The sequence below is a fragment of the Dendrobates tinctorius genome, unplaced genomic scaffold (assembly GCF_039654945.1).
Source record: "Dendrobates tinctorius isolate UK_male_01 unplaced genomic scaffold, ASM3965494v1 ptg000022l, whole genome shotgun sequence".
NCBI classification, from domain to species: Eukaryota; Metazoa; Chordata; class Amphibia; order Anura; family Dendrobatidae; genus Dendrobates; species Dendrobates tinctorius.
In genome coordinates this window covers 42026794-42052773 of record NW_027361690.1, presented here as the reverse complement: position 1 = coordinate 42052773, position 25980 = coordinate 42026794, and the positions used below count along the sequence as shown (strand labels likewise).

The window sequence follows — 25980 nt, the reverse complement described above, 5'->3', positions numbered from 1 at the left end:
GTTGGCCATGAAGTGGGCATTCGAGGAGTGGAGTCATTGGTTGGAGGGAGCTAGACATCAAGTTGTGGTCCTTACTGACCACAAGAATTTGATTTACCTGGAGTCGGCCAAACGCTTGAATCCTAGACAGGCTAGGTGGGCCTTGTTTTTCACGCGTTTTGATTTTGTGGTCTCCTTTCTTCTGGGCACTAAGAATGTTAAGGCAGACGCCCTTTCTAGGAGTTTCTTTGCTGATTCTCCTATTGTGACCAAACCTACTACCATCATAGGTGAGGGGGTAGTTCTTTCTGCCATCTCGCCCGATTTGAGACGTGCCCTGGAAGAATTTCAGGAGGACAAACTTGAGCGTTGTCTTATGGGAAAATTGTATGTTCCTGACCAGTGGAGGAAGAGAGTGATGTCTGAAGTTCTTTGCCCCGCGTTGGCTGGTCATCCAGGTATTTTTGGTACCAGAGATTTGGTGAGTCGGTCTTTTTGGTGGCCCGCCTTATCTCGTGATGTCAGGAATTTTGTGCAGTCTTGTGGGACTTGTTCCCGGTCTAAACCCTGTTCTCGTTCTAGTGGGTTGTTGATGCCCTTGCCGGTGCCCAAAAGGCCATGGACCCATATCTCTATCTCAATGGATTTTATTTCTGATCTTCCTGTTTCTCAGAGAATGACTGTTATCTGGGTGATTTGTGATAGATTTTCTAAGATGGTCCATCTTGTACCACTCCCAAAGCTGCCATCTTCCTCAGAGTTGGTGCCCTTGTTTTTACAACAGGTGGTTCGGTTGCATGGGATTCCTGAGAACATTGTGTCGGACAGAGGAGTCCAGTTTGTCTCCAGATTTTGGAAAGCCTTTTGTTCCAAGCTGGGAATTCAGTTATCCTTCTCCTCTGCGTTTCACCCACAGACCAATGGGCAGACTGAGAGAACAAACCAGACTTTGGAGTCCTATTTGAGATGTTTTATTTCTGCTGATCAGGATGATTGGGTCTCATTTTTGCCCTTGGCCGAATTCGCCCTAAATAATAGAGCTAGTTCTGCCACATTGATGTCGCCCCCTTTTTCTGTAATTTTGGGTTTCATCCTCGATTTTCTTCAGGGCATGTGGAATCTTCAGCCTGCCCAGGTGTTGACACTGTGGTAGAGAGAATGCAGCAGATTTGGGACCAAGTGGTGGATAAGTTGTCCCTCTCTCAAGAAAATGCCCAGCGGTTTTCCAACTGGCATAGGACCATTGGTCCCCGGTTTAAAGTGGGTGATATGGTTTGGTTGTCATCAAAAAATATCTGTATGAAGGTTGCGTCTCCAAAGTTCAAGCCAAGATTTATTGGGCCTTATAGGATTTTGAAGATTCTTAACCTGGTTTCTTTTCGATTGGCTCTTCCAGTTACGTTTAAGATCCATAACGTGTTTCATAAGTCTATGTTGAAGAGGTTTGTTGAGCCAGTGATTGCTATGGCGGCACCTCCTGACCCTGTGTTGGTTGAAGGTAATGTGGAATATGAGGTAGAGAAAATACTGGATTCTCGTCTGGCTAGACGGAGACTCCAGTGTTTGGTCAAGTAGAAGGGTTATGGCCAGGAGGACAATTCTTGGGTCTCTGCCTCTGACATTCATGCCGATAGATTGGTTCGTGCTTTTCACCGGGCCCATCCTGATCGGCCTGGTGGCGTGGATGAGGGTTCGGTGACCCCTCCTCAAGGGGGGGGTACTGTTGTGAACTCATTTTCTGGTTTACCTCTGGCTTCTCGTGAGGGTGGTGGAGATGGCTGTGTTGACAGAGGAGTCGTGAGTTCTCCATCCGGGCTCCCTCTGGTGGTGACAGTAGGTAATGAAGCTGATCTAAATTGCAGAGACCTGCCACCTGAGGAGGACTGTGAGTGGACATCAGGAGTCTCTGACTAGATTTAAGACAGCCGACTCCATAATTTTGTGCTGGTGATTTTCTCCTGCCCTGAGGTTCTGGTTTCCAGTTCTGTTCCTGCCTTCTCAAGCGAAGTGTGCTCTGCTATTTTTCACATGAGATTTGGTCTGGTTTACTCAGTTTTTGTGGTCAGCCAGCCCCTGCTGGGGCTGTGCTGAATTTCCATTCTTATGTCTCTGTTTATGCCAGTTTGGTTTTTGTCCCTGATCAGATTGGTATATTCTGAAGACAGAGCAAAAAGAGACCAGAGTGCTGATATAGGGAATTGAAGTCTAGCGACTTCAGGGTTTTGTTATCAGAAACTGTTGGACATTTTTTGGCAGGGTTTTGTGCGTGATTGCAGACAGCATCTTTTCTTTCCTGTCCTTTCTAGTTAGTGTGGGCCCCATCTTTTGCTCAGCCTATTTTTCTATCTGTGTTTGTGTTTTCATCTTGTCTCACCGTCAATACATGTTTGGGGGCTGCCTATTGCTTTGGGGTCTGCTCTGGGGCAGTTTAGATTTCCCCTTTTCTTGCTTTAGGCTTATTTAGTTCTCCGGCTGTGCTGAGGCGTCTAGGATCATCGTAGGTACGTTCCACGGCTACTGCTAGTTGTGTGGATAGGATCAGGGGTCTGCAATCCGCTTAGTTACCAACCTCTCTGGTTTTCTGGGGCTTAGCTTGTTTTTCCTCCTCGGTGACTCATTCATAACAATCCTCCCTGTCTGCTTGTGTTCCGCACTCTTGTGGCTCTGTTCGTGCTCCGCTCTCTTGCAACTCTGCCTGCTCTGTACTCTTTAGGCTCTGCCGGTGCTCCATACTCTTGTGGTTCTGCTGCTGCAGAACCTCTCGCTGCTCTACTAGTCTTCTCCGCAGTCTTGCGGCTCTGCTCGTACTCCGCTCTATTGCGACTCTGCCTGCTATGTGTTCATTAGGCTCTGCCTGTGCTCCATACTCTTGCGGTTCTGTGTGGCTCTGGTTCTGCTGCTGAACCTCTTGCTGCTCTACAACTCTTCTCCGCAACCTTGCGGTTCTCCTCCTGTGTGAACAGGTCCAAACCTGTTCCATCATACTCTACTCTTTCCTGTCTTTTCCCGTACCTGCTCCTCCTGTGTGAACATGTCCAAACCTGTTCCGTCATACTCCACTCTTTCCTGTCAGTACCTTACCTACTCCTCCTGTGTGAACAGGTCCAAACCTGTTCCGTCATACTCCACTCTTTCCTGTTTGTACCCGTACCTGTTCCTCCTGTGTGAACAGGTCCAAACCTGTTCCGTCATACTCTATTCTTTCCTGTCTGTACCAGTACTAGCACCCGCTGTGTGAACAGGTCTCTACCTGTTCCTTCATACACCACACCTGCCTGCCCCGTGTCTCAGCCGTGCCTGCCTGCCCCATGTCTCAGCAGTGCCTGCCTGCCCCGTGTCTCAACAGTGCCTGCCTGCCCCGTGTATCAGCCGTACATGCTTGCCCCGTGTATCAGCCGTACATGCTTGCCCCGTGTATCAGCCGTACATGCTTGCCCCATGTCTCAACCGTGCCTCCCTGCCCTGTGTCTCGGCTGTACCTGCTTGCCCTGTGTCTCAGTCGTGCCTACCTGCCCTGTGTCTCAGCCGTGCCTGCCTGCTCGTGTCTCAGCCGTGCTTCCGTCTCTCCAAGTGGGATCAGCAGCCACACCCAGACACCACCCTGGACAGGCACCTGGCAACTGCCTGCCGCATAAGCCTGACCTCACCATCAGAGGCCCCAGTGAAAACCAACGCAGCTGTCCTAGTCACACCCCTTCCAGGGTAGTCTGGTTTGTGGCACAGTGGGGCCACAACTCCCTGGCTCACGCCCACCAGTCAGGACATGAGCGTGACACATACGGAGAGCACATACACACATGTATACACAGAGCACATACACATTTAAAGCTATACACTGAGCAATTACACACAAATATGTATGCACAGAGCACTTACTGTACACATAAAAATGTATGCGCAGAGCACATACACAAATATACATGCACAGAGCACATACACACATGTATTCACAGAGCATATACACACAAATATGTATGCACAGAGCACATACACACAAGCACACACAGATCACATAAATACACACTAGAGATGAGTGAAAACATTCGAGTGCAATTGAATTCTACAGAAATAAACATTCTTCAAATTGCTGATTTTTCGTAATTTGCTTTTTGGTTGATTCAGCAAAATCTGTACTCAGTAAAAGCTGTAAACCAAACAGTAAGGCTAAGTGCAAACGTACTTTTTGGCCCTGCGGATTTTTCCGCGCAGAATTGAAGAAATCCGCAGGTCAAATGACCTGCATTTTTCCTGCGGATTTCTTCCTTTTTTCTTGTGGTTTTTGTGCGGTTTTCCCCTGCGGATTTCCCCCTGCGGATTTGGAGAATGGAGCAGGTGGAAAACCGCACAAAAGAAGTGACATGCTGCATATTTTGAACGACAAGAAAACCGCGCGGAAAAATCCGCGTCTGCACAGTGGTTTTTTTTTTCTATTGACTTACATGCTACTGTACATCACAATGCGGATATGCAGCGTTTCTGCGCGGTAAAATCCACTGCGGATCCGCTGGATATCTGCATCGTGTGCACATGGCCTAAAAGGCCATCAAAATGTTTTTAAAAATCTTTATATTCACTTCATCATTCACATTTCTTGCAATTCTGCTCCTCATGTCACCTATGCAGTCCTAACCACATCGTCAGATTGGCGCCACTCACGCTGAAATCCCCTTATGCTGGTCTCAAACTTATGAGCTTGAAAAGACCGGCTGGGGTTCTGCACATGCTCTTGCAAAGCCATAACACGAAAGAGCACCGCATCATGACATCACGGTCTGAACCGTGACCTTTGCTGGCACAAGTGTAGACACACTCCCCCCTCCAGCCTTTTTTAAACATGGAAGTCGAGGCCTAACGTGAGTGACAGCGATCTAAAGATGCGACAAGAACCGGATGGTTGACAGTGAGATGTGAAGGGGCCAGAGAGGTGAACGGTGAGTTTAAGTATTTTTCCTTATTTTTGATATATAACGTTTATTATGCTCTGGGGTCTGGAGAGAACCCAGACCATTATAGGGGACATTCAGTTAGTGGAAAATAATTTGTTTACGAATAAAAAATTTTAGCAACATGCACGAACAGATAAATTCGAATTGTGCCTGATCTCCTCATCTGTAATACACACACACATATTATATATATCGCACACATACAAAGTACACACAGTTTACCTAACCACACACACACATGTATACATAGAGTACATTCACACACATGCATAGGACATACATATACACTCATGTATGCATTCAGCCATGTATACATAGAGCACATATACACAGAGCATATGCATATATACACAGAGTACATACATTAACACACATATACACAAAACACATGCACAAAGAGCATATACATGCAAAGATGTATACAGAGCACATACATACTAATATACAGTGGGTTCAGAAAGTATTCAGACCCCTTTAAATTTTTCACTCTTTGTTTCATTGCAGCCATTTGGTAAATGCAAAAAAAGTTGATTTTTTTTCTCATTAATGTACACTCTGCACCCCATCTTGATTGAAAAAAAAAAAACAGAAATGAAGACATTTTTGCAAATTTATTAAAAAAGAAAAACTAAAATATCACATGGTCATAAGTATTCAGACCCTTTGCTCAGTATTGCGTAGAAGCACCCTTTTGAGATAGTACAGCCATGAGTCTTCTTGGGAATGATGCAACAAGTTTTTCACACCTGGATTTGGGGATCCTCTGCCATTCTTCCTTGCAGATCCTCTCCAGTTCCGTCAGGTTGGATGGTGAACAGCCATTTTCAGGTCTCTCCAGAGATGCTCAATTGGGTTTAGGTCAGGACTTTGGTTGGGCCAGTCAAGAATGGTCACAGAGTTGTTCTGAAGTCACCTCTTTGTTATTTTAGCTGTGTGCTTAGGGTCATTGTTTTGATGGAAGGTGAACCTTCGGCCAAGTCTGAGGTCCAGAGCACTCTGGAAGAGGTTTTCATCCAAGATATCTCTGTACTTGGCCACATTCATGTTTCCTTCAATTGCAACCAGTCGTCCTGTCCTTGCAGCTGAAAAACACCCCCATAGCATGATGCTGCCACCACCATGTTTCACTGTTGGAATTGTATTGGGCAGGTGATGAGCAGTGCCTGGTTTTCTCCACACATGCCGCTTAGAATTATCACCAAAAAGTTCTATCTTTGTCTCATCAGACCAGAGAACCTTATTTATCATACTCTGGGAGTCCTTCATGTGTTTGTTTTTTTTTAGCAAACTCTATGCTGGCTTTTTTAAACTCTATGCTGGCTTGCACTGAGAAGAGGTTTCTGTCAGGTCACTCTGCCATTAAGGACGGACTGGTGGAGGGCTGCAGTGATAGTTGACTTTGTGGAACTTTCTTCCATCTCCCTACTGCATCTGTGGAGCTCAGCCCCAGTGATCTTGGAGTTCTTCTTTACCTCTCTCACTAAGGCTCTTCTCCCACGATTGCTCAGTTTGGCTGGATGGCCAGGTCTAAGAAGATTTCTGGTGGTCCCAAACTTCTTCTGTTTAAGGATTATGGAGGCCACTGTGCTCTTAGGAACAATGAGTACTGCAGAAATTCTTTTGTAACCTTGGCCAGATATGTGCCTTGCCACAATTCTGTCTCTGAGCTCCTAGGCCAGTTCCTTTGACCTCATGATTTCATTTAGTCTGACATGCACGGTGAGCTGTGAGGTCTTATATAGACAGGTGTGTGTGCCTTTACAAATCAAGTCCTATCAGTTTAATTAAACACAGCTGGACTCCAATGAAGGAGCAGCACCATCTCAAGGAGGGTCACAAGGAAATGGCATGTGACTTAAATATTAGTGTCTGAGCAAAGGGTCTGAATACTTATTTATGACCATGTGATATTTCAGTTTTTCTTTTTTTAATAAATTTGCAAAAATTTCTACATTTCTGTTTTTTATCAGTCAAGATGGGGTGCAGAGTGAACTTTTTTTGCATTTACCAAATGGCTGCAATGAAAAAAGAGTGAAAACTTTAAAGGGGTCTGAATACTATCCGAACCCAATGTATATGTATACATAGGGCACAAGCAAAGAGCACATACATAAAAACATATATTTAAAAACAGAGCAAATACAGACACATGTATACAGAGCACATTCATACAGACGTATATGTATAGACAGAGCACATGCATATAGATATGTATACATAGAGCACATACAGACATGTATAAACCGAGCACATACATACAGACATATTTATACACAGAGCACATTCACATGTATCCACAGCACATACGCTCAGGAATACACAGAGCACATATATACACACATATTCACAAACACTATAGAGGACTTACCAATCTGTGTCCTCCTGTTGAGTTCTTCTGTCACCAAAGGTCCTGCTGCACTCTTAACATTGGAAACTGCACTGATAATAGTAGTTCTGTATTATCAATTCTGTTTCTGCTGTAAATGCTCGGGGCCCTAAAAGAGTGGGAACCCTGGACAATTGCCCATTTCTCCCCTAACGCCTGCCCTGTTTATAAGCAAACTTAACAAACATTTCCCAATATCCTCTGTCTAATGGAAAATATCATTAAAGATTCATAGTTTAGTATGTTAATTCTGAAATAACTTGCTGTCCTGGCAATTGTAGCTGAACAGTGGAGAGGATATTTCATTTTGCTTACATAATTTTGTTTCAGACTCGTTTTCATCAAGCACTAGTGATGTGCCAGGACACAGGTGGAAGCATGACCCATGTTCCGGTGTCCTACCAGGGAAGCACAGCCATGGACACAATGGTACAGACAGGTGCTGCAGCCAATCTGTTTCCCTCGGGTTATTCGGCAGGCTTTTCCAGCCTCCTGGGTGCTTTTGGAGCGCCTCCTCCTTCACATTATGGAGCCAGAAGATACACACATCATAAAACCTTAACCTGGAATGGAGCCCAAAATATAAGAGCTATAACTACTGTCAATGGCAACAGTTCTCTTAATAAGCAAATGAAAAGTGGAACCCAAATAAGACTGTCTAGTGCCAAAGCCAAGATGGAGCAGAGTAAGTACACCACGTAGTACCCAAATGCCCCATGGCTTCTCCCTAGGCAAGCGAGAAATTGTATTGGGGTAAGTTCACACAGGACTTTTTTGCTGCATTTTTTTATGCTAATTTTCGCCTGCTTTTTCTATTACCAGCAAAGCCTATGAGAATTCAGAAATCTCATGCACATGCATTGGTTTTTTGTGTGATCAGGATTTTGTGCTTTGCTGCATTTTTTGGACACAGAGCATGTCACTTCTTTTGGTGTTTTTACTGATTTTTTTCAGCGTTTTTCACCCACTGACTTGAACGGGTGTTGAAAAAACGGTGCAAAAAACGCACCAAAAAGGCAGGTGTCATTATTTGCAGAAATTTCATGGACATTAACATGGACAAAGAGACAAAAAAAACGCACCAAAAAAAAAAACCGCACCTAAACTTGCGTTTTTTGCCGCAGATTTTCTTGCCAAGAAGATTAGGTTTTCCTGCAGAAAAAAAAAGCAGCAAAAAAGTCCTGTGTGAACTTACCCTTATGCTGGCAGCACAGAATTACATGCTGGTGATATATCCTGTAATGCATGGACAAACTGGGTCAGGTACTGGGTTCTAACGGAGAAGAGAAACGGGAAGTGTCATTGTGAGAAAACCCTTATAAGTAATTTATTTAAATTGAATGGTACTGGAATGGAAATTAGGTTTGTTTGCTTTACATGCCATGGTTTTTCAAAACACTGGTGGCAAATCATATTTGCACTCCACAATTATGTATACCAGTACTCATCTAAATGAGGACCTGCTGGCTATTCTTACAGGGTATATTTACAGTTGTCCTAATAGGATAACCTCATTAGAAGAGATACAAAAACTGTATTTTTGCTACCTCATCTGAGACCAGCATTATGTACAGAAAGAGACCCTGATTACATCAATGTATCCCTTAGTTTACTGAGTGCAGTGGTTGTGATACAATCAGAATTATCTCTGCTGTAGATGCAGCGGTGCTCAGAAAGCTAACTCTTCCTACAGCTGCTAATCAGTGCTGGGGGCGCGGTTGGACCAGCAGCCATGTGAGGAGCTAGTCTGGCAGAAATAATCTTCTGCTGATAAAGCAATGATTGTATTGAAACAGCACACAGCCTAATAAGTGACACATCGGTGAAACCAGTGTCTCAGCACCTACCTCATGCAGCGCTCAGATTACATAGCAAATACCTGCTGACAGATTCCCTTTAAATATGCTATATGACCTAGTTGGCCCTGGGACTATAGAGCTACAATCATATCCATGCTCTGTCTATTTGTAGGATAAGCTCTGTGCGTATTCTGAGTTAAGCAATGTATTTCTGCTCATATTTGCTATTAGGAAATGACTTTTTTCTCCCTACAGAAAATCCTAGTAATAAAAAGCCAAATCGCTTTCCTGGAGCTTATGCTGGTTCCCTGAGTATCTTGCCTCCTAATGGGAAAGGTTCATCTACAGCTGCAGGTTGCACTCTGCCCGCTGTCGTGGGATCCTCCTCTACTGATGGACTATTAACCATTTCATCATGCTCAGCGACTCTTGCTCAGCGCCCAGATCATTCAAGACCATGTATAAATTGGTAATATATCAATATTCTCCCTTTTCCTCTACAAACGCATATTTTACATATTCTGCTATAGATGCTATCACAGTGTGCTACGTCATCACCGGGAACATCCTTCCAGCCCAAGGAGCCTCAGATATGAAGTGTAACTTTCTGAAACATCATGTACATGGAGCGGTGCGCAGAGTGCTATGCTATTAACCGACAGCATAAACTAAGCACATTGCACCTCTGCTGCTCTAATGGGTGCCTCCATTCTTCAGGTGCTGAAGGCTAACCCCTTAATGCATTAGGATACTGGGAAGTGATCTGCATGTGTGCTGGGAGCTCAGCTCTCTCCTACATTACTGATGGCCTCCATATTATAGAGCCGACATCTATCTTTTACAGCCATGGCAGTTAACCGGGTAGATGCCGCTCTTACACACTGGCTCCCATCGGCCCCCGAAACACGATCACATGCTATATTGATGGGATACCAATATACCCCCGAAACACGATCACATGCTATACTGATGGGATACCAATATACCCCCGAAGCACGATCACATGCTATACTGATGGGATACCAATATACCCCCGAAGCACGATCACATGCTATACTGATGGGATACCAATATACCCCCGAAACACGATCACATGCCATACTGATGGGATACCAATATACCCCCGAAACACGATCACATGCTATACTGATGGGATACCAATATACCCCCGAAACACGATCACATGCTATACTGATGGGATACCAATATACCCCCGAAACACGATCACATGCTATACTGATGGGATACCAATATACCCCCGAAGCACGATCACATGCTATACTGATGGGATACCAATATACCCCCGAAACACGATCACATGCTATACTGATGGGATACCAATATACCCCCAAAGCACGATCACATGCTATACTGATGGGATACCAATATACCCCCGAAACACGATCACATGCTATACTGATGGGATATCAATATACCCCCGAAACACGATCACATGCTATACTGATGGGATACCAATATACCCCCGAAACACGATCACATGCTATACTGATGGGATACCAATATGCCCCCGAAACACGATCACATGCTATACTGATGGAATACCAATATACCCCCGAAACACGATCACATGCTATACTGATGGGATACCAATATATCCCCGAAACACGATCACATGCTATACTGATGGGATACCAATATACCCCCGAAGCACGATCACATGCTATACTGATGGGATACCAATATACCCCCAAAACACGATCACATGCTATACTGATGGGATACCAATATACCCCCCAAAACACACGATCACATGCTATACTGATGGGATACCAATATACCCCCGAAGCACGATCACATGCTATACTGATGGGATACCAATATACCCCCGAAGCACGATCACATGCTATACTGATGGGATACCAATATACCCCCGAAACACGATCACATGCTATACTGATGGGATACCAATATACCCCCGAAACACGAACACATGCTATACTGATGGGATACCAATATATTGAGACTAGTGCAAGCTCTACACAAACAGGAGGTTAACCATTAACTCCAAAGTGTTGATAGGTCTTACATCTGGTGGATTAAAGATCACCACTAATATTATGAAGGTGCAGCATAAATCCAGTGCTCAGAATAAATTGCTTTGATATCTCTGGACATTTCATGTAGCATGAAGTCTGTCCTGATCATCCATGGAAAGTCCTATTGGGAATAGTACTCAAATCGTCCCTAATAAGTGCTTACATGCTTACTGCACAATTATCACCCCGAAATAGCTCCAGTCAGCTAATGCTACCCTAGAAAGTGCCTACCAATGCGTTTAATTCCTTACTCATCAGGGGAGATACCTTCCATTTATGTTAATCCCTTAAAGCACAGGGTAACAGGGGTGCGCTGTCACTGAACAGAATCTACAGGTCTGTCAATATGTGGGCCTTTTTTAGAATTATTTTTTCTTTTCGAGGTTATTTTTTAGACTGATATTTATTAAAAGGAACCTGTCATCTGATTCATGCTGCTCAAACGATGGGCAGCATGAATCAATACCTGGCAACACAATTGCAGCCACAATTCAGAGAAAATATAGTTAGAAGATCTTGCCGGGGACCAGAGACAAGGCTAGTCCGGCGCCCCCTGCCCTTATCCAGCTCCTCCCAGCTAGAGGTGATTGCCAAGTCTTTCCCTATCACCTGCAGCAGTGCTAGGATCAGGCACACAGAGGTGGTGAAGAACTATACTTGTCTCTGGTCCCGAGACAGATTTTTTAGCGATATGGTCTCTGAAATGCAGAGGCTTTTCAGAGAACTATGTAACAGGCTTCATCGTGCAGCAAGCCTCTGATTCATGCTAATGTGATTTGGGCAACATGAATCAGATTATAGGTTCTTTTCAAGATTAAATGGGTGGTATAAATGCAAAATAATTTTCATTCTAAATCCCTATCTATGTAGTGCCAGAATCTAAACTATTTTCTAACATACTGCCATTACAAATTCCCTACCGTTACCTGTTTTTCTATTTTTTTCCCCTTCTTCCATTCTGATGACACTTCGTTTTAGAGCCCCCAGTGCATGCTGGGATTCGCTAATGAAGCGTCATCGGTGACGCTTGTTTAAGGGGCTTGGCTAGTCCCAGTGTGCTGTGCACAATTGGGTCGCCCTCCCAGGGCCGTGGGGTACTCGGTACCGGGCCGGTATCAGTGGGATGTGTCACAGCGGCGGTGACCCGGACCGTGGCCCTGGGCGCCCAAGTAATAGGAAGATGTGAATGGTGGAATGTAGTTAAATGAATAGTTTGTGACGCCACCTGTGGTGTTCGGCAAGGGAGGTGTTAAGCCGACGCTGCAGACAGATCCTCCGGGACAGATGGTGTGGTGCAGCAATGATGTTATAGCCCTCCACAGGCAGGGCTGTTGTCCTAGGGCAGTGTAGATGTGGAGACACTTAGATGGTGTAGTGTTTGGTGCAAGGGATGAAACAGTGTCACGCAGACGGACGCAGGAAGGAATGGAGGACACCAGGGCATGTAGTTCCAAAGCTTTACTCACAGTCTGTAGTGCCCGCTTCTGTGCCGTGTCCTCCGGGACAGGGACTCAGTCAACCACCAGGCAAGATGGAATGCTCCCTTCCAAACGCCGCCAACTTATCTGCCTTTTCCTGAAAGTCTCCTCTATAGCGCCTTTAAGTGTGAAGATCTCCTAGTACTGTGTTACACTGGAGTTCCTCCTAGCAGATGTTCCCAAGAACTCTACTTGCACGGCAGACAGCTGTAGCCTGCTTCGGGGACTCTCTACTCCTTGTCCTGGCTCTCTATCCGTGTTACTGTTGTGTCCCCAAGTCTTAGATGGGAGTAGTGCATTTACAGCCCACTACTCCACCGGTGTCTGCTGCAGAACCATTAGTGTCCATACAACCTCGGGGACCAGGCCCTGGCCTTGCGCTTAGAACTTCTAGGCAGGGTTCTTCCTCTAACCCACGTCCTCTGTGTTCCCTTTTACTCCTACGTTCCGTACTTGTCTTTTCCCTTCTATGGAAGCTCAGGCTTCAGTTCAATGTCCTTCTCCTTCTTTCCTTTCCCATGCCAGCTGGCTCAGGTCACTGAGGCAGTGCAGCACTCCTTCCTCCATCCCTTCTTCCAGGGATCCCCACTCCTCCCGAGTGGCTTCCTCTCTCAGACTCACTCACTGACTGACTGACCTGTAATCCTAAACCATCCCGCTCATATATATTCTGAACTCCACCCACCTCCCAGCATGTCTAGTGTTCCAAGCAGGGAACCACCAAAGGTGCTCTGCTTCTCTAAGCAAGGAGCCGCAATGTGGTTGTGCTGAACTACTCTATAGTGTGGGGTGCGAGTGTTGGAGCGTGGTCAGGAGCCCCCAACTTACCTGGATGGTGGGGCACCACACCTTAGGAGAAGGTGCAGTACCTCTGTGGCGCCACACAATGATCGCACGCTGTCTATTGTCAGCTCAGATAAGCAGTAACAAGCCGGCAACAGAGTATACAGAGACCAGTGACGTCACTTGCGGTGCGGCAGTGGTCTCTGCACGCCAGGTATTCTTACACCGCATAACTGCGTGTGCAGTCATTGGGCACAGTGCACATCGCGCAGAGACTAGCCCACAACCTGAACAAGTGTCACTGATGACTCTTTGTTTCAGGGAAAGACAGTGACAGCAGGATCTCCCCCCTAATGATGCTTCGTTTGAGTATCCCAGCATGCACTGCAGGCTCTCAAACGAAACGTCATCAGAAAAGACGTAGGGGAAAAAATAGAATATCAGTTATGGAAGGGTAGGGAATTTGTAATGCCAGTATGTTAGGAAAAAGTATAAAGGCACTAAATAGATACGGATTTAGATGAAAATTGCTTTGTCTTTGGACCACCCCCATTAATTGTTATATACTCTTTGCTGTATCTGTACTATTATCTCTATAGGAGGCATCATTATTGCTCAACCAATTTGCTGCATATTTTGATTAACTTACAGGCAGGGCCTCTTTTCACTTCCAGTGTGGACGTAGTCTGTGGCTCACAGAAGCACAAGATGTATTTTCTGACCACAAAGTGTCTACTATTCTGATGGGACAATTTCCATTCTCTGAATACTGGTAGACTGTATCAATAAATTAGAACAGCTGTACACTTATACATTTTCTTCTTCTAGGAAATGGACTTAAGAATGTGCCAAATGACAACCATCCCCAACAATCGTGACCTCATCGTTCCTCTTATTTTTTCAGTCTTTACAGCAGAATTCCACTTTGATCCAACATAATGGAATATTTTCGATTAATGCACATTGTTTTTGCACAGCAAGTAGCCTAGGGATCAATTACACCGACACCATTGTGATCACCAAACTTGTGATGTAAGAAATGAAGAATTATCACTTTGCCTAATATTCAAGGAAGGACTGCGAGGATAAAGCCAATGTTCAGACACTGTGAATATTTAAGAACCTCAAGATTGTAAATGAAGAGTATTAAATAAATCAAAACTGATCTACATGTAAACAGCTGGGTGTATTATTATTGAGACCGGCAAAATGTTTAATTCACATGCCATTGGACTATGTGCCTGTGTTTAGGACTCTTCATATACACAGATTTACAGATTGTTTCTACCTCGGCCATTGCAAAACTAAAACACAGATAGGAACACATGTCCGGTTTTTCACATGGACCATGAAGCGGTATTGTTGGAGCTGTCCCCAGGCCCCTGCTGCTGAATGCAGTTCCCATCACTTGATCTACCAGAGATCAGCGCGACCAGACGACAATGATGGGAGCGGATCAGCCGGTGCAATCCAGGAAGCCGGGTTCCCACTGTAACTTATTCGGCAAGCACTATAGCTTGCCGAATAAGCTGGAAACCGAAGCTATTCGCTCAACTCTAGCCACCATTACTAACCCCATGGTAAGTTTTGAAATAAACACACAACAAAAATAAAATCCTTTATTTGAAATAAAGACACTGAATCTTATTTTAAATAAAAAAATCAAACTTATATTCACCATTACGACTAAGCCATTGAAGCCCATGTCCCTTGTAAAAAAGTTAAAATAATAAACAACCAATCCATACTGTTCCATGCTGTAATCCATCTCTGCGACATCTGATTTTCAAACTGAACGGTGCCATAATGTGTCCGTTCACGAATTTCGCGCTGAAAACCAAGACACAATGAGCTGCTACAAGCGCAGCTTCAGAGACGAGCGGTGACGTCATAGAGGCTTTGTGAGTCCTTTTCTGATAGCTCGCTGTAAGAGGGCTGAAAATGAGTATACCACCCTAATGCAAAAGTAGAGGAATGGTGCTACCTCAGTCCTAATGTTATATCCCTATTGGTTGCTATGGGTTATTGTTGACCCTGTTGTGCTTGATACTACCTGGTGATTTAGGTTACATTAATGCTATGAAAATGTCATATCACAGACATGTAAGCATCATTATATACTATATGGATACATAATGTATGGCACATAGTGACACATATGGCAGTAAGGCAACAGACGATCTGTAGCTGCTGTGTACGTAATGTAGCAGTGCAGTTTTTGTTAAAAGCCCAAGATCTTGCTCTTTCTCAGTGACGGGGGCCATGAAGGATTGGGGGATCCCGCTCTGCATGCCAGCATCTCACACCCTGGAAGTTTGAAGCCTGACAGAGGCATTTCTGGGCATTTTTTTCTAATTAATGTTATTTACAGTAGTTATATTACCAATCTGTGGCTGCTCACTGTGTTTTTTTTTAAAAAAAGGCAGACGCAAAGTGACGATAAAAAGCTATACAGGTTAGAAAAAAAGAGAAGTGCCCACTGCTATCTAGTTTTTGATCAGAAAAATAAGTATTTCTTTTGTCCATACAAAAAACGATTATCATATGGGACAGATGTCATTACAGTAAAAATAAAACCCATTAAAATGATTGTGTGCTGTAAGGCTCTGTTAACATGTCTGTAGAGCTTTATCCATAGTTAGTAACATAGTTGGCATTTGTTCATCCAGTTGAGCCTATATTCCGTTAGAGTAAATCCCCAGATCTACGTCTTTCTAAAGAACCTAATAACTATAAGATACAATATTGTTACGCTCCAGGAAGACATCCAGGCCTCTCTTGAACCCCTCGACTGAGTTCTCCATCACCACCTCCTCAGGCAAGGAATTCCAGATTCTCACTGCCCCTATAACAGTAAAGAATCCTCATCTATGTTGGTGGAAAAACCTTCTCTCCTCCAGACGCAGAGAATGCCCCCTTGTGACCGTCACCTTCCTTGGTATAAACAGATCCTCTGAGAGATATTTGTATAGTTCCCTTATATACTTATACATGGTTATTAGATCACCCCTCGGTCGTATTTTTTCTAGACTAAATAATCCTAACTTTGCTAATCTCTCTGGGTATTGTAGTTCCCCCATCCCCTTTATTAGTTTTGTTGCCCTCCTGTGTACTCACTCTAGTTCCATTATATCCTTCCTGAGCACCGGTGCCCAAAACAGTACACAGTACTCCAGTTCCTTTTACAATAGACAGACAGAACAGATAAATAGAATTAGACTTCTCTGCGTTCCTGGGTCCAGAAGGGCCCCACTGATTTATGACGGCCGTGTGGTCCAGTTTACTGTTTGTTGCTTATTTAAAAAAATAAATTATTGCTTTCAGTAAGAGAAACAAAATAATAATCTTGGACATATGATAACGTTTCTCAGCCAGCTAACGCAATGCCAGAGCCTGTTTAGTTTTTGAACGGAAGAAAACTCTGGCAAGAGAAAGTTTCTTCAATCTAATGAAAAACAGCAAACGGAAACAGAAAGCAGCCGACCCGATCATATACAGCACCGGGGCCGCTCTGCCCCCATATGACACAGGAATGCACAGGATGCCGACTTCATTCATCACCTCCATCTGTCTATTCAATATAGAACTTCAGAGTTGGACTGGCCTGGTAGGGTATCGGGGAAATCCCGGGTGGGCCCTTACAGTGGACCAGAGAGATGGTGGTAGGGAGAAGAAGGAGAAGAAAAAGTCTACGGCTTTTAGGGGCACAGGCCCTTTAAAAGCTGAGTCAGAGTATGTGCAGTAGAGCGCATACAGCGTTCATTATCTGAACCGCCGCGGCACACGTCCAGATAAACACTGATGAGTGTGCGCCTGGCGTCATCAGCATATGACGTCAGGGTCATGCGCTGCATGCAACGGGCATACACAAGTCAGCCTGGCGCTGAAAGAACATGCAGGTGTGGCGCCCCCCAGGAGTATGGCCGCCACAGTGGCTTTGCCTTCCTCCAGGGAGGGTAATGCCAGGCTTGGAGGCAATGAAGGGTCTCTCTCGCAGTTAACCTATACATGCAACACAGTTCCACTCCAGGCCAGCAGGGGGGACTCTGAACCGGAATTAAGGGGAGGAGTGCTCTGAGGGCTAAGAGGAAGGAGTGGTCAGTTAGTGTGAGGAGGGTGAAGTGTGCAGACGTGGAGGAGAAGTGCGGAGATCGAGCAGAGAGGAAAGGCTCATCTCCAGTGAGAGCGCATGAACTGGAGCCTGGTCTCCACGGTTGTATGGATACTAATGATCCTGCAACAGACACCAGAGGAGTAGGAGGCTGTAAATGCACTACCCCCATCTAAGACCAACAGCACGGAGTGAGCCAAGAGAGGAATAGCGGCTACAGCTGTCTGCCATACGAGGAGTGAGAGTAGAAGAGAATTGAGAGGAACTTCAGTGTAACTCAGTACTAGGAGTATTTGCCTCAAATAAGCGCTAGGAAGGAGACTGCACAGCCCATCTGCTGAGAGAGAATCCCTGAGTTGCTTCCAGGCTAGCCTGCTCCGGTACCATCTGTAATCAGGACCCTGGACTGCATTTGTCAAGTAAAGGTACAGAAGCTGCACCCCGCTGTGTCTTGTCTGCTTCCTACCCTTCCGGCACCACTACATTCCCGTGCCAACCACATCTACACTGCCCTGGGACTACAGCTTCACCTGTGGGGAGCTTTTACATCTTTGCTGCACCATACCATCAGTCCCAGCGGATCTGCATGCAGCGTCGGCTTAACACCTCCTGTTGTGAGTTCATTTTCCCCTTCACCATTGAGGTCTGATGAACTCCCTCTTCTGGTGAAGAAAGGTAGTGAGGCTGATTACCAAGCACCTGAGCAGAATGATGATGACTGGGTGACTGGAATTGCTGACTGGATATAAGGCAGCCGACGCCCTTCTGCCTTGCGGGTGATTTCTCTAAGGGATTCAAGGAGACCAGTCTGATTCCTGCTCCTCAAAAGCTAAGTTTTCTGCTCTGCTTTTTTGCATTTGTGTTTTGGTTTTGTTTTGCCTTGTTTTTCTGGATTTCTGCCATTCCCTGCTGGGGTGAGCTGAATTCCTTTTTGCTCTGTCTTCAGAAAATACCTGAGTACTGATATAGTCTTTTTGAAGCCTAACATCTTCAGGGCTTTTCCCTATCAGTCTGTTGGCTCTTGTTTTGATAGGGTTTTTGGCGGATTGCAGACAGCAGCTTTTCTATCCTGTCCTATTTAGTTAGCTTGGGCCCCATCATTTGCTCAGCCTATCTTTCTATCTGTGTGTGTTTTTTCATCTTGCTTCACCGTCATTATATGTTGGGGGCTGCCTATTGCTTTGGGATCTGCTCTGGGGCAGTTTAGATTTCCCTTTCTGTCTTTAGGCTATTTAGTTCTCTGGCTGTGATCGAGGGGTCTAGGGCACCGTAGGAACCCCCCACGGCTACTGCTAGTTGTTGTTGATAGGTTCAGGGGTCTGCAATCCGATAGCTGCCAACTTCTCTGGTTTTCTGGACTTAGCTAGTATTTCTGTCTTTGCCTCCTACGGTGACTCATTCATAACAGAATCACCCGCCGTACCGCAGATCCTAGGGTAATCAATAGCAGGAAAGAATTGTAAAAAAAAAAAAAAAGTGTATATTTTTTCCTCTATATCTCTGAGGCCGTAGGTGGAATTTTTTTTTTCTCTCAATGGAGATAAAGCAATTGTCTGATCGTGTGGCCCAGCTCGCTGCGGAAGTGTGGGGAATTTCCGCCTACCTTGCTCATTCACATGCTGCTGAGCCAAAGATCCCTACTCCTGATGTGTTTTTTGGGGATCGGTCTAAATTATTGAATTTCAAAAATAATTGTAAATTATTTTTTGCCTTGAAGCCTAACTCGTCAGGGAGCTCCGCGCAGCAGGTTAAAATTGTCATCTCTTTGCTGCATGGCGATCCCCAGGATTGGGCGTTTTCTTTGAAACCAGATGATCCTATTCTGACTAATGTGAACGCATTTTTTCAAGCCTTGGGGTTGTATGACGAACCTAATACTATTGATCAGGCTGAAAGGACCCTGTTGGCATTGAGCCAGGGTCGAGATTCTGCAGAATTGTACTGTCAAAAATTCCAAAAGTGGGCGGTCCTAACTACCTGGAATGATAATGCCTTGGCAGCTCTCTTTCGGAAGGGTTTGTCAGAAGCCGTAAAAGATACTATGGTGGGATTTCCTGTTCCCTCTGGTCTTGACGATTTTATGTCATTAGCCACTCAGGTTGATCGGCGTTTACGTGAACGCAGCACTGCACGAGAGGTGTTGCCACCTGTTGAACAAGTGTCTGAACCTATGCAATGTGATAGAGTTTTGTCCAGGGAGCAACGTCAGGAGTTCAGAAGGCGTAATAAGCTGTGTTTTATTTGTGGAGATGCCTTGCATATTATTTCTGTCTGTCCTAAACGAGAGAAACGTTTTGCACACACGTTTTCTGTGGGTGGTGTTCAACCTAAGTTTCTTCTGGCAAGTACTCTGATCTGCTCCCTGTCCACATTTTCCGCCAAGGCTTTTGTGGATTCGGGAGCAGCCCTGAACCTAATGGACTTGGATTTTGCTAAACGTTGTGGATTTCCTATGACACCTCTGCGGACGCCTATCCCTTTGAGGGGGATTGATGCTACTCCTTTGGCGAAAAATAAACCTCAGTTTTGGACCCAGGTGGTAATGCGGGTCGCCCCAGACCATCAAGAAAATTGCAGATTTTTGGTGTTGTATAATTTGCATGATACCATTGTTCTGGGGTTTCCCTGGTTGCAAATTCATAATCCAGTTTTGGATTGGAAATCTGTGTGTGTGGTGAGTTGGGGTTGTCGGTGTGCCCTTAGTGAGGCTCCGGTTTTTTCCACCTCTCCTCAGTCGCATGATGTTCCTGACTATTTGGCGGACTTTTATGATGTATTTAGTGAGAATGAGTCTGCGTCATTGCCTCCTCATAGGAGTTATGACTGTGCAATTGAACTGAGCCCGGGGTGTAAATTTCCCAAGGGTCGGCTCTTCAATTTATCTGTACCCGAGCACGAGGCTATGTGATCCTATATTAAGGAGGCATTGGAGAAGGGTCATATTAGACCATCCTCTTCACCCTTAGGTGCCGGGTTTTTTTTGTGGCCAAAAAGGATGGTTCATTAAGGCCTTGTATTGATTATCGTGCCCTCAACAAAATTGCTATTAAATATCAGTATCCGTTACCCCTGATTTCGGATCTATTCTCCAGAGTTAAAGGTGTTTGCTGGTTTACCAAGCTTGACCTTAGGGGGCGTATAGTCTTATCCGCATTAAGCATGGGGATGAATGGAAGACGGCGTTTAATACTCCGGAGGGACATTTTGAGTACCTGGTGATGCCTTTTGGGCTCACTAATGCCCCTTCTGTCTTCCAGTGCTTCATGAACGACATTTTCCGAGACTTTGTGGATAAATTTTTGATTATCTATCTGGATGATATTTTGATCTTCTCCAAGGATTGGGATTCTCATGTGGAACATGTTCGGACTGTGTTCCGGATCTTGAGGGAGAATTCCCTGTATGTCAAAGGATCAAAATGCCTTTTTGGGGTACAGAGGATTTCATTTTTGGGATTTATTTTGTCTCCGTCAACTATTGAAATGGACCCGGCCAAGGTACAGGCCATTTATGATTGGGTTCAGCCCACTTCTTTGAAGGCCCTCCAGAAGTTTTTGGGTTTTGCTAATTTTTATCGGAAATTTATAGCAAAATTTTCTAGTATTGCCAAGCCATTGACTGATCTGACTAAGAAGGGTGCTGATGTGTTGAATTGGTCTCCGGAGGCTGTTTCTTCCTTTCAGGAGCTGAAGCGAAGATTCACTTCTGCCCCGGTTTTGCGGCAACCTCATGTCTCACTCCCGTTCCAGGTAGAGGTGGACGCTTCTGAGATTGGTGCAGGAGCTGTTTTGTCCCAAAAGGATCCTGTAACATCTATAATGAATCCCTGTGCTTTCTTTTCCCGAAAGTTCTCTCCATCTCAACGTAACTATGATGTGGGGAATCGGGAACTCTTAGCCATGAAATGGGCATTTGAGGAGTGGAGACATTGGTTGGAGGGAGCTAAACATCAAGTCGTGGTCCTCACTGACAACAAGAATTTGATTTACCTGGAGTCGGCCAAACCCTTGAACCCTTGACAGGCTAGGTGGGCCTTGTTTTTTACACGTTTTGATTTTGTGGTCTCTTTTCTTCCTGGCACTAAGAATGTTAAGGCAGACGCCCTCTCTAGGAGCTTCTTTTCTGATTCTCCTGTGGTGACCAAGCCTGCTACCATCTTAGGCGAAGGGGTAGTTCTTTCTGCCATCTCGCCTGATTTGAGACGTGCTCTGGAAGAGTTCTAGGAGGACAAACCTGAGCGTTGTCCCAGTGGAAAGTTGTATGTTCCTGACCAGTGGAAGAAGAGAGTGATATCTGAAGTTCATTGCTCTGCATTGGCTGGTCATCCAGGTATTTTTGGTACTAGAGATCTGGTGAGTCGGTCTTTTTGGTGGCCCGCCTTGTCTCGTGATGTCAGGAATTTTGTGCAGTCCTGTGGGACTTGCTCCCGGTCTAAACCTTGTTCTCGCTCTAGTGGGTTGTTGATGCCTTTGCCGGTCCCCAGGAGGCCATGGACCCATATTTCAATGGATTTCATCTCTGATATGCCTGTCTCTCAGAGAATGACTGATATTTGGGTGATTTGTGATAGGTTCTCTAAGATGGTTCATCTTGTACCACTCCCTAAGTTGCCATCTTCCTCTGAGTTGGTGCCCCTGTTTTTGCAACAGGTGGTTCGCTTGCTGTCAGGACTCTGGACACTTTTGCTATGTTCTGGAATTTTGCCCTTCTCCAAGATGGTGGTCTGGCCTTCATGTGTTCCTGTCTGCTGCCTTTAAGACTCCACCCCAGTCATTAATCAATGCTGGAGTATTCTGCCTGTGTTCCTTTGAGTACTGGGTTGTCCTGGCTTCTCAGCTGCTGTAGCTTGCTGAGGTTGTTCCATTCGTGGTTGCTTCAAGAGACTATACTGCACTCCCCTGCTGCTGCCCGCTCCACAGCCGCTGGCTGTCTCCGCTGCTCTGCTGTCCTGTTACCTGCTGCCACCTGATCGGTGAGACTTACTGTTTGCTCCGTCCTAAGGAATCTACCGTGTGCTTGCTACTTGTGGTTCTGCGATTCCGGCTGACTCAGCGGCCCTGCCGTGCCCTAACCGGACCAGGGTTAGGGTACCTACTGGATAGATTTTCTGAGAACTATACCGTACTGATAACGGCATCTGTTTCCATAGTGACCGGCTATAACGTTCTGGACTTTGTTTCTAAACTATGCTCCAAGCATTCGATACTTTGAAAGGCGTATACCCTGCAACTGGCTGCTGACCTCTAGCGGCAGTTTATTGACTTTGTGTTTGTCTTGTTCACACTGTGCACGCATGGTTTTGCTACATTCTTATATAAACTCGATTCACTTAACTCTGGACTCTGCTGTGATTGTGCTTCTTGCCAAGAAACCCCTGTAGTATCCACTATAACTGTTACAGGATACTCCAGCCCAAAAAGAGGGGTTTGCAGGAGCTATGTCAGACAGCAAGATGGAACAGGTGTACACCGTGCTCCGTTCCCTGCAGCAGGATATGAATGTTCTGCAAAAGAAAGTTGAAAGCGTGGAACGTAATCAACGGGGTTTTGGGCAGAACCTGCAGGACTTAGACGCTCGAGTTGCAGCACAGGAAAGCAGATTGACTGGATTGGAGACCCAGTGTGGACAAAACTTCCAGGACATCAGTACACAGATGGCAGCTCAGGGGGCTCGACCTGTGACTTTGCCTGCAGGGCACGTACCACCACCTAGCCTTCCTAAATTACCACCATTTAGATACAATGGCGACCGCGACAAGTTTCGTGGATTCATGAACCAATGTATGCTGTACTTTGACATCCATGCTGATCATTTCCCAACGGGCCGTTCTAAAGTGCTATGTATAAACATGCTGCTGACCTCACGTGCGCTTGCTTGGGCGAATCCTATGATCGAGTCTCGTGACCCACGCCTGAATGTGCTGGATGATTTTTTGGCCGCCATGGCACTAATGTTTGACGATCCAAATCGTCGCGCTTCTGCTGAGACCGCGCTGCTATCTTTGCGCCAGGGCAAGCGCACGGTTATTGAATATGCGACCGACTTCAGGCGACTAGCAGTAGATACTAATTGGGACCTTTATGCACAGGTTCCCATTTTTAAGAGAGGCCTGTCCAGCGTAGTAAAGGATGAATTAGCCCGCTCAGAATCCCCACAGGAGCTCGAGGCTTTTATACAGCATTGCGTGCGCATAGACATTCGCCTTACTGAGCGCAGGCAGGAAAACCTGGCTGTGTATAACCGCATGTCTAATTTTTCCCTTCCTCCCAAAGAAACTGCAGGTAAGACATCTCGGGGTGTGGAGGAGGTACTGATGCAGATTGACTCAGTTCAGAGGCGTGATAGTAATGAACGCCGGGAACATCGCCTTCGGGAGAGTTTGTGTTTTTATTGCGGCCAGTCAGATCACTTCCTGATTAACTGCCCAAAATGTCCTAAACGTCAGAACAAAGTGGTAGCTGCAATTGGGGAGCTGGATGGCAGTGATACGGAATCCGACACTTCTGAGTGTTGGCTGCCTATCGATGCAGTGTTTCAGTCGCTTGCTATGACCACACCCCCCGGGGAAGTGAAGGAAAAGAGCTCTCATTGTTCCCTCCCTATTAAAATCTTGTGTGCTGGAAGATGGATTTCCAGCTCAGCTATGATCGACTCAGGGGCGGGGGGCAATTTTATGGACATTTCCTTTGCCAAGGAACATGGCATTCAGTCTTGTCAGAAGGCTTCTCCAATTAATTTGGAGACAGTAGACGGCTCACCCCTAATCTCTGGCCCTGTAGACCAGGAGACAATACCTCTCACGATCTTATTGGAGCCGGATCATCAGGAGCAATTGTCGTTCTTATTAATCTCTTCTCCACATTTTCCCGTGATCCTAGGTATTCCCTGGTTGCGCTCTCAGAACCCGACCATCAACTGGGAGACCAAGGCGATCACTTTCCCAATAAGGGAGAAGTCTGCTACGGAGACAATCTCTACATCCTTGAAGGCCGAATCTCCTATACAGGTAGTGGGGATACCAACTGTCTATAAGGAATTTTCTGATGTGTGTGACAAGGAGAAGGCGGACCAGCTCCCGCCACACAGACACTATGACTGCCCTATTGAACTCCTTCCCGGGGCAGCGATCCCCTTTAGTAATGTCTACCCTCTGGCTGCACCAGAACTTCAGGCCCTAAAAGAGTACATTGATGAAAATCTGGCCAAGGGCTTCATACGCCCTTCTTCCTCGCCAGCTGGGGCGCCTATATTCTTTGTGAAAAAGAAGGATGGGACACTAAGACCATGCATCGATTATCGGGGACTTAATAAGGTAACCATACGTAACCGCTACCCTCTACCGCTAATACCTGAATTAATGGAGAGAGTCCGCCAAGCAAAAGTCTTTTCCAAATTAGACCTTCGTGGGGCGTATAATCTAGTGCGTATTCGCCCTGGGGATGAGTGGAAGACAGCTTTCAGATGCCGTTATGGACATTTTGAATATCTAGTAATGCCCTTTGGACTGTGTAATGCGCCAGCGACCTTCCAACACCTTGTCAATGATATTTTCAGGGATCTATTGGACCAGTTTGTGGTCATATACTTGGACGACATTTTGATTTTTTCAGACTCATTGCAGGAACATGAGGAACATGTCAAGACGGTTTTAAGACGGCTGAAGGAGAACCACCTATATATTAAACTGGAGAAATGCGAGTTCCATCGCTCCGAGATACAGTTTCTGGGCTATGTCATCTCCCCTCAGGGGCTGAATATGGAATCTGGAAAGATCCAGGCAATCACCGACTGGCCGGTACCCAAAAATATAAAACAGGTACAACGTTTTATCGGTTTTGCCAATTTTTATAGACGTTTTATCCGAAATTTTTCTGATATTGTCCGTCCCATCACTGCATTGACAAAGAAGGAGAATCCATTTAAATGGTCCGCACAAGCTCAGGAAGCATTTATTCGGCTCAAGACCTGTTTTACTTCAGCTCCACTGTTGGTTCACCCTGATCCGACACTTCCATTTATCGTGGAAGTGGATGCCTCAGACAACGCCTTGGGGGCCATCCTTTCGCAGAGAGTCGGAGAGAAGGCCTTACTTCATCCATGTGCTTTCTTTTCTCGTAGGCTGACCTCAGCAGAGAAGAACTATGACGTAGGGGATAAGGAGCTGCTGGCCATTATTGCGGCTTTTAAAGAATGGAGGCACCATCTCCAAGGAGCCGCTCAACAAGTTATTGTGTTGACAGACCATCGTAACCTGGAGTTTCTTAGATCCGTGAAATGTCTCTCTCCTCGTCAGGCCCGCTGGAGCTTATTTCTGAATCAATTCGATTTTATTATCTCCTTTCGACCAGGTTCTCTCAATGGAAAAGCAGATGCACTATCTCGGATTCATGCTGCAGATGCCTTACCAGGACCCTCGCCGAAAACGATTCTTTCCGATGCCA

At 45.6% G+C, this 25980-nt stretch overlaps 1 protein-coding gene across 1 annotated transcript in view; it reads left to right on the top strand.

Annotated features, from left to right (window-relative positions):
• TTLL13 (tubulin tyrosine ligase like 13) overlaps positions 1–14605 on the top strand; it is an 85684-nt gene extending 71079 nt beyond the window's left edge. The window contains exons 14-16 of the mRNA XM_073568646.1: positions 7642–7996; positions 9366–9579; positions 14257–14605. Coding sequence (XP_073424747.1) covers positions 7642–7996; positions 9366–9579; positions 14257–14269 — 582 coding nt within the window. The 3' untranslated portion in view covers positions 14270–14605. The remainder of the gene's footprint in view (positions 1–7641; positions 7997–9365; positions 9580–14256) is intronic.
• The last annotated feature ends 11375 nt before the right edge of the window (positions 14606–25980 follow it).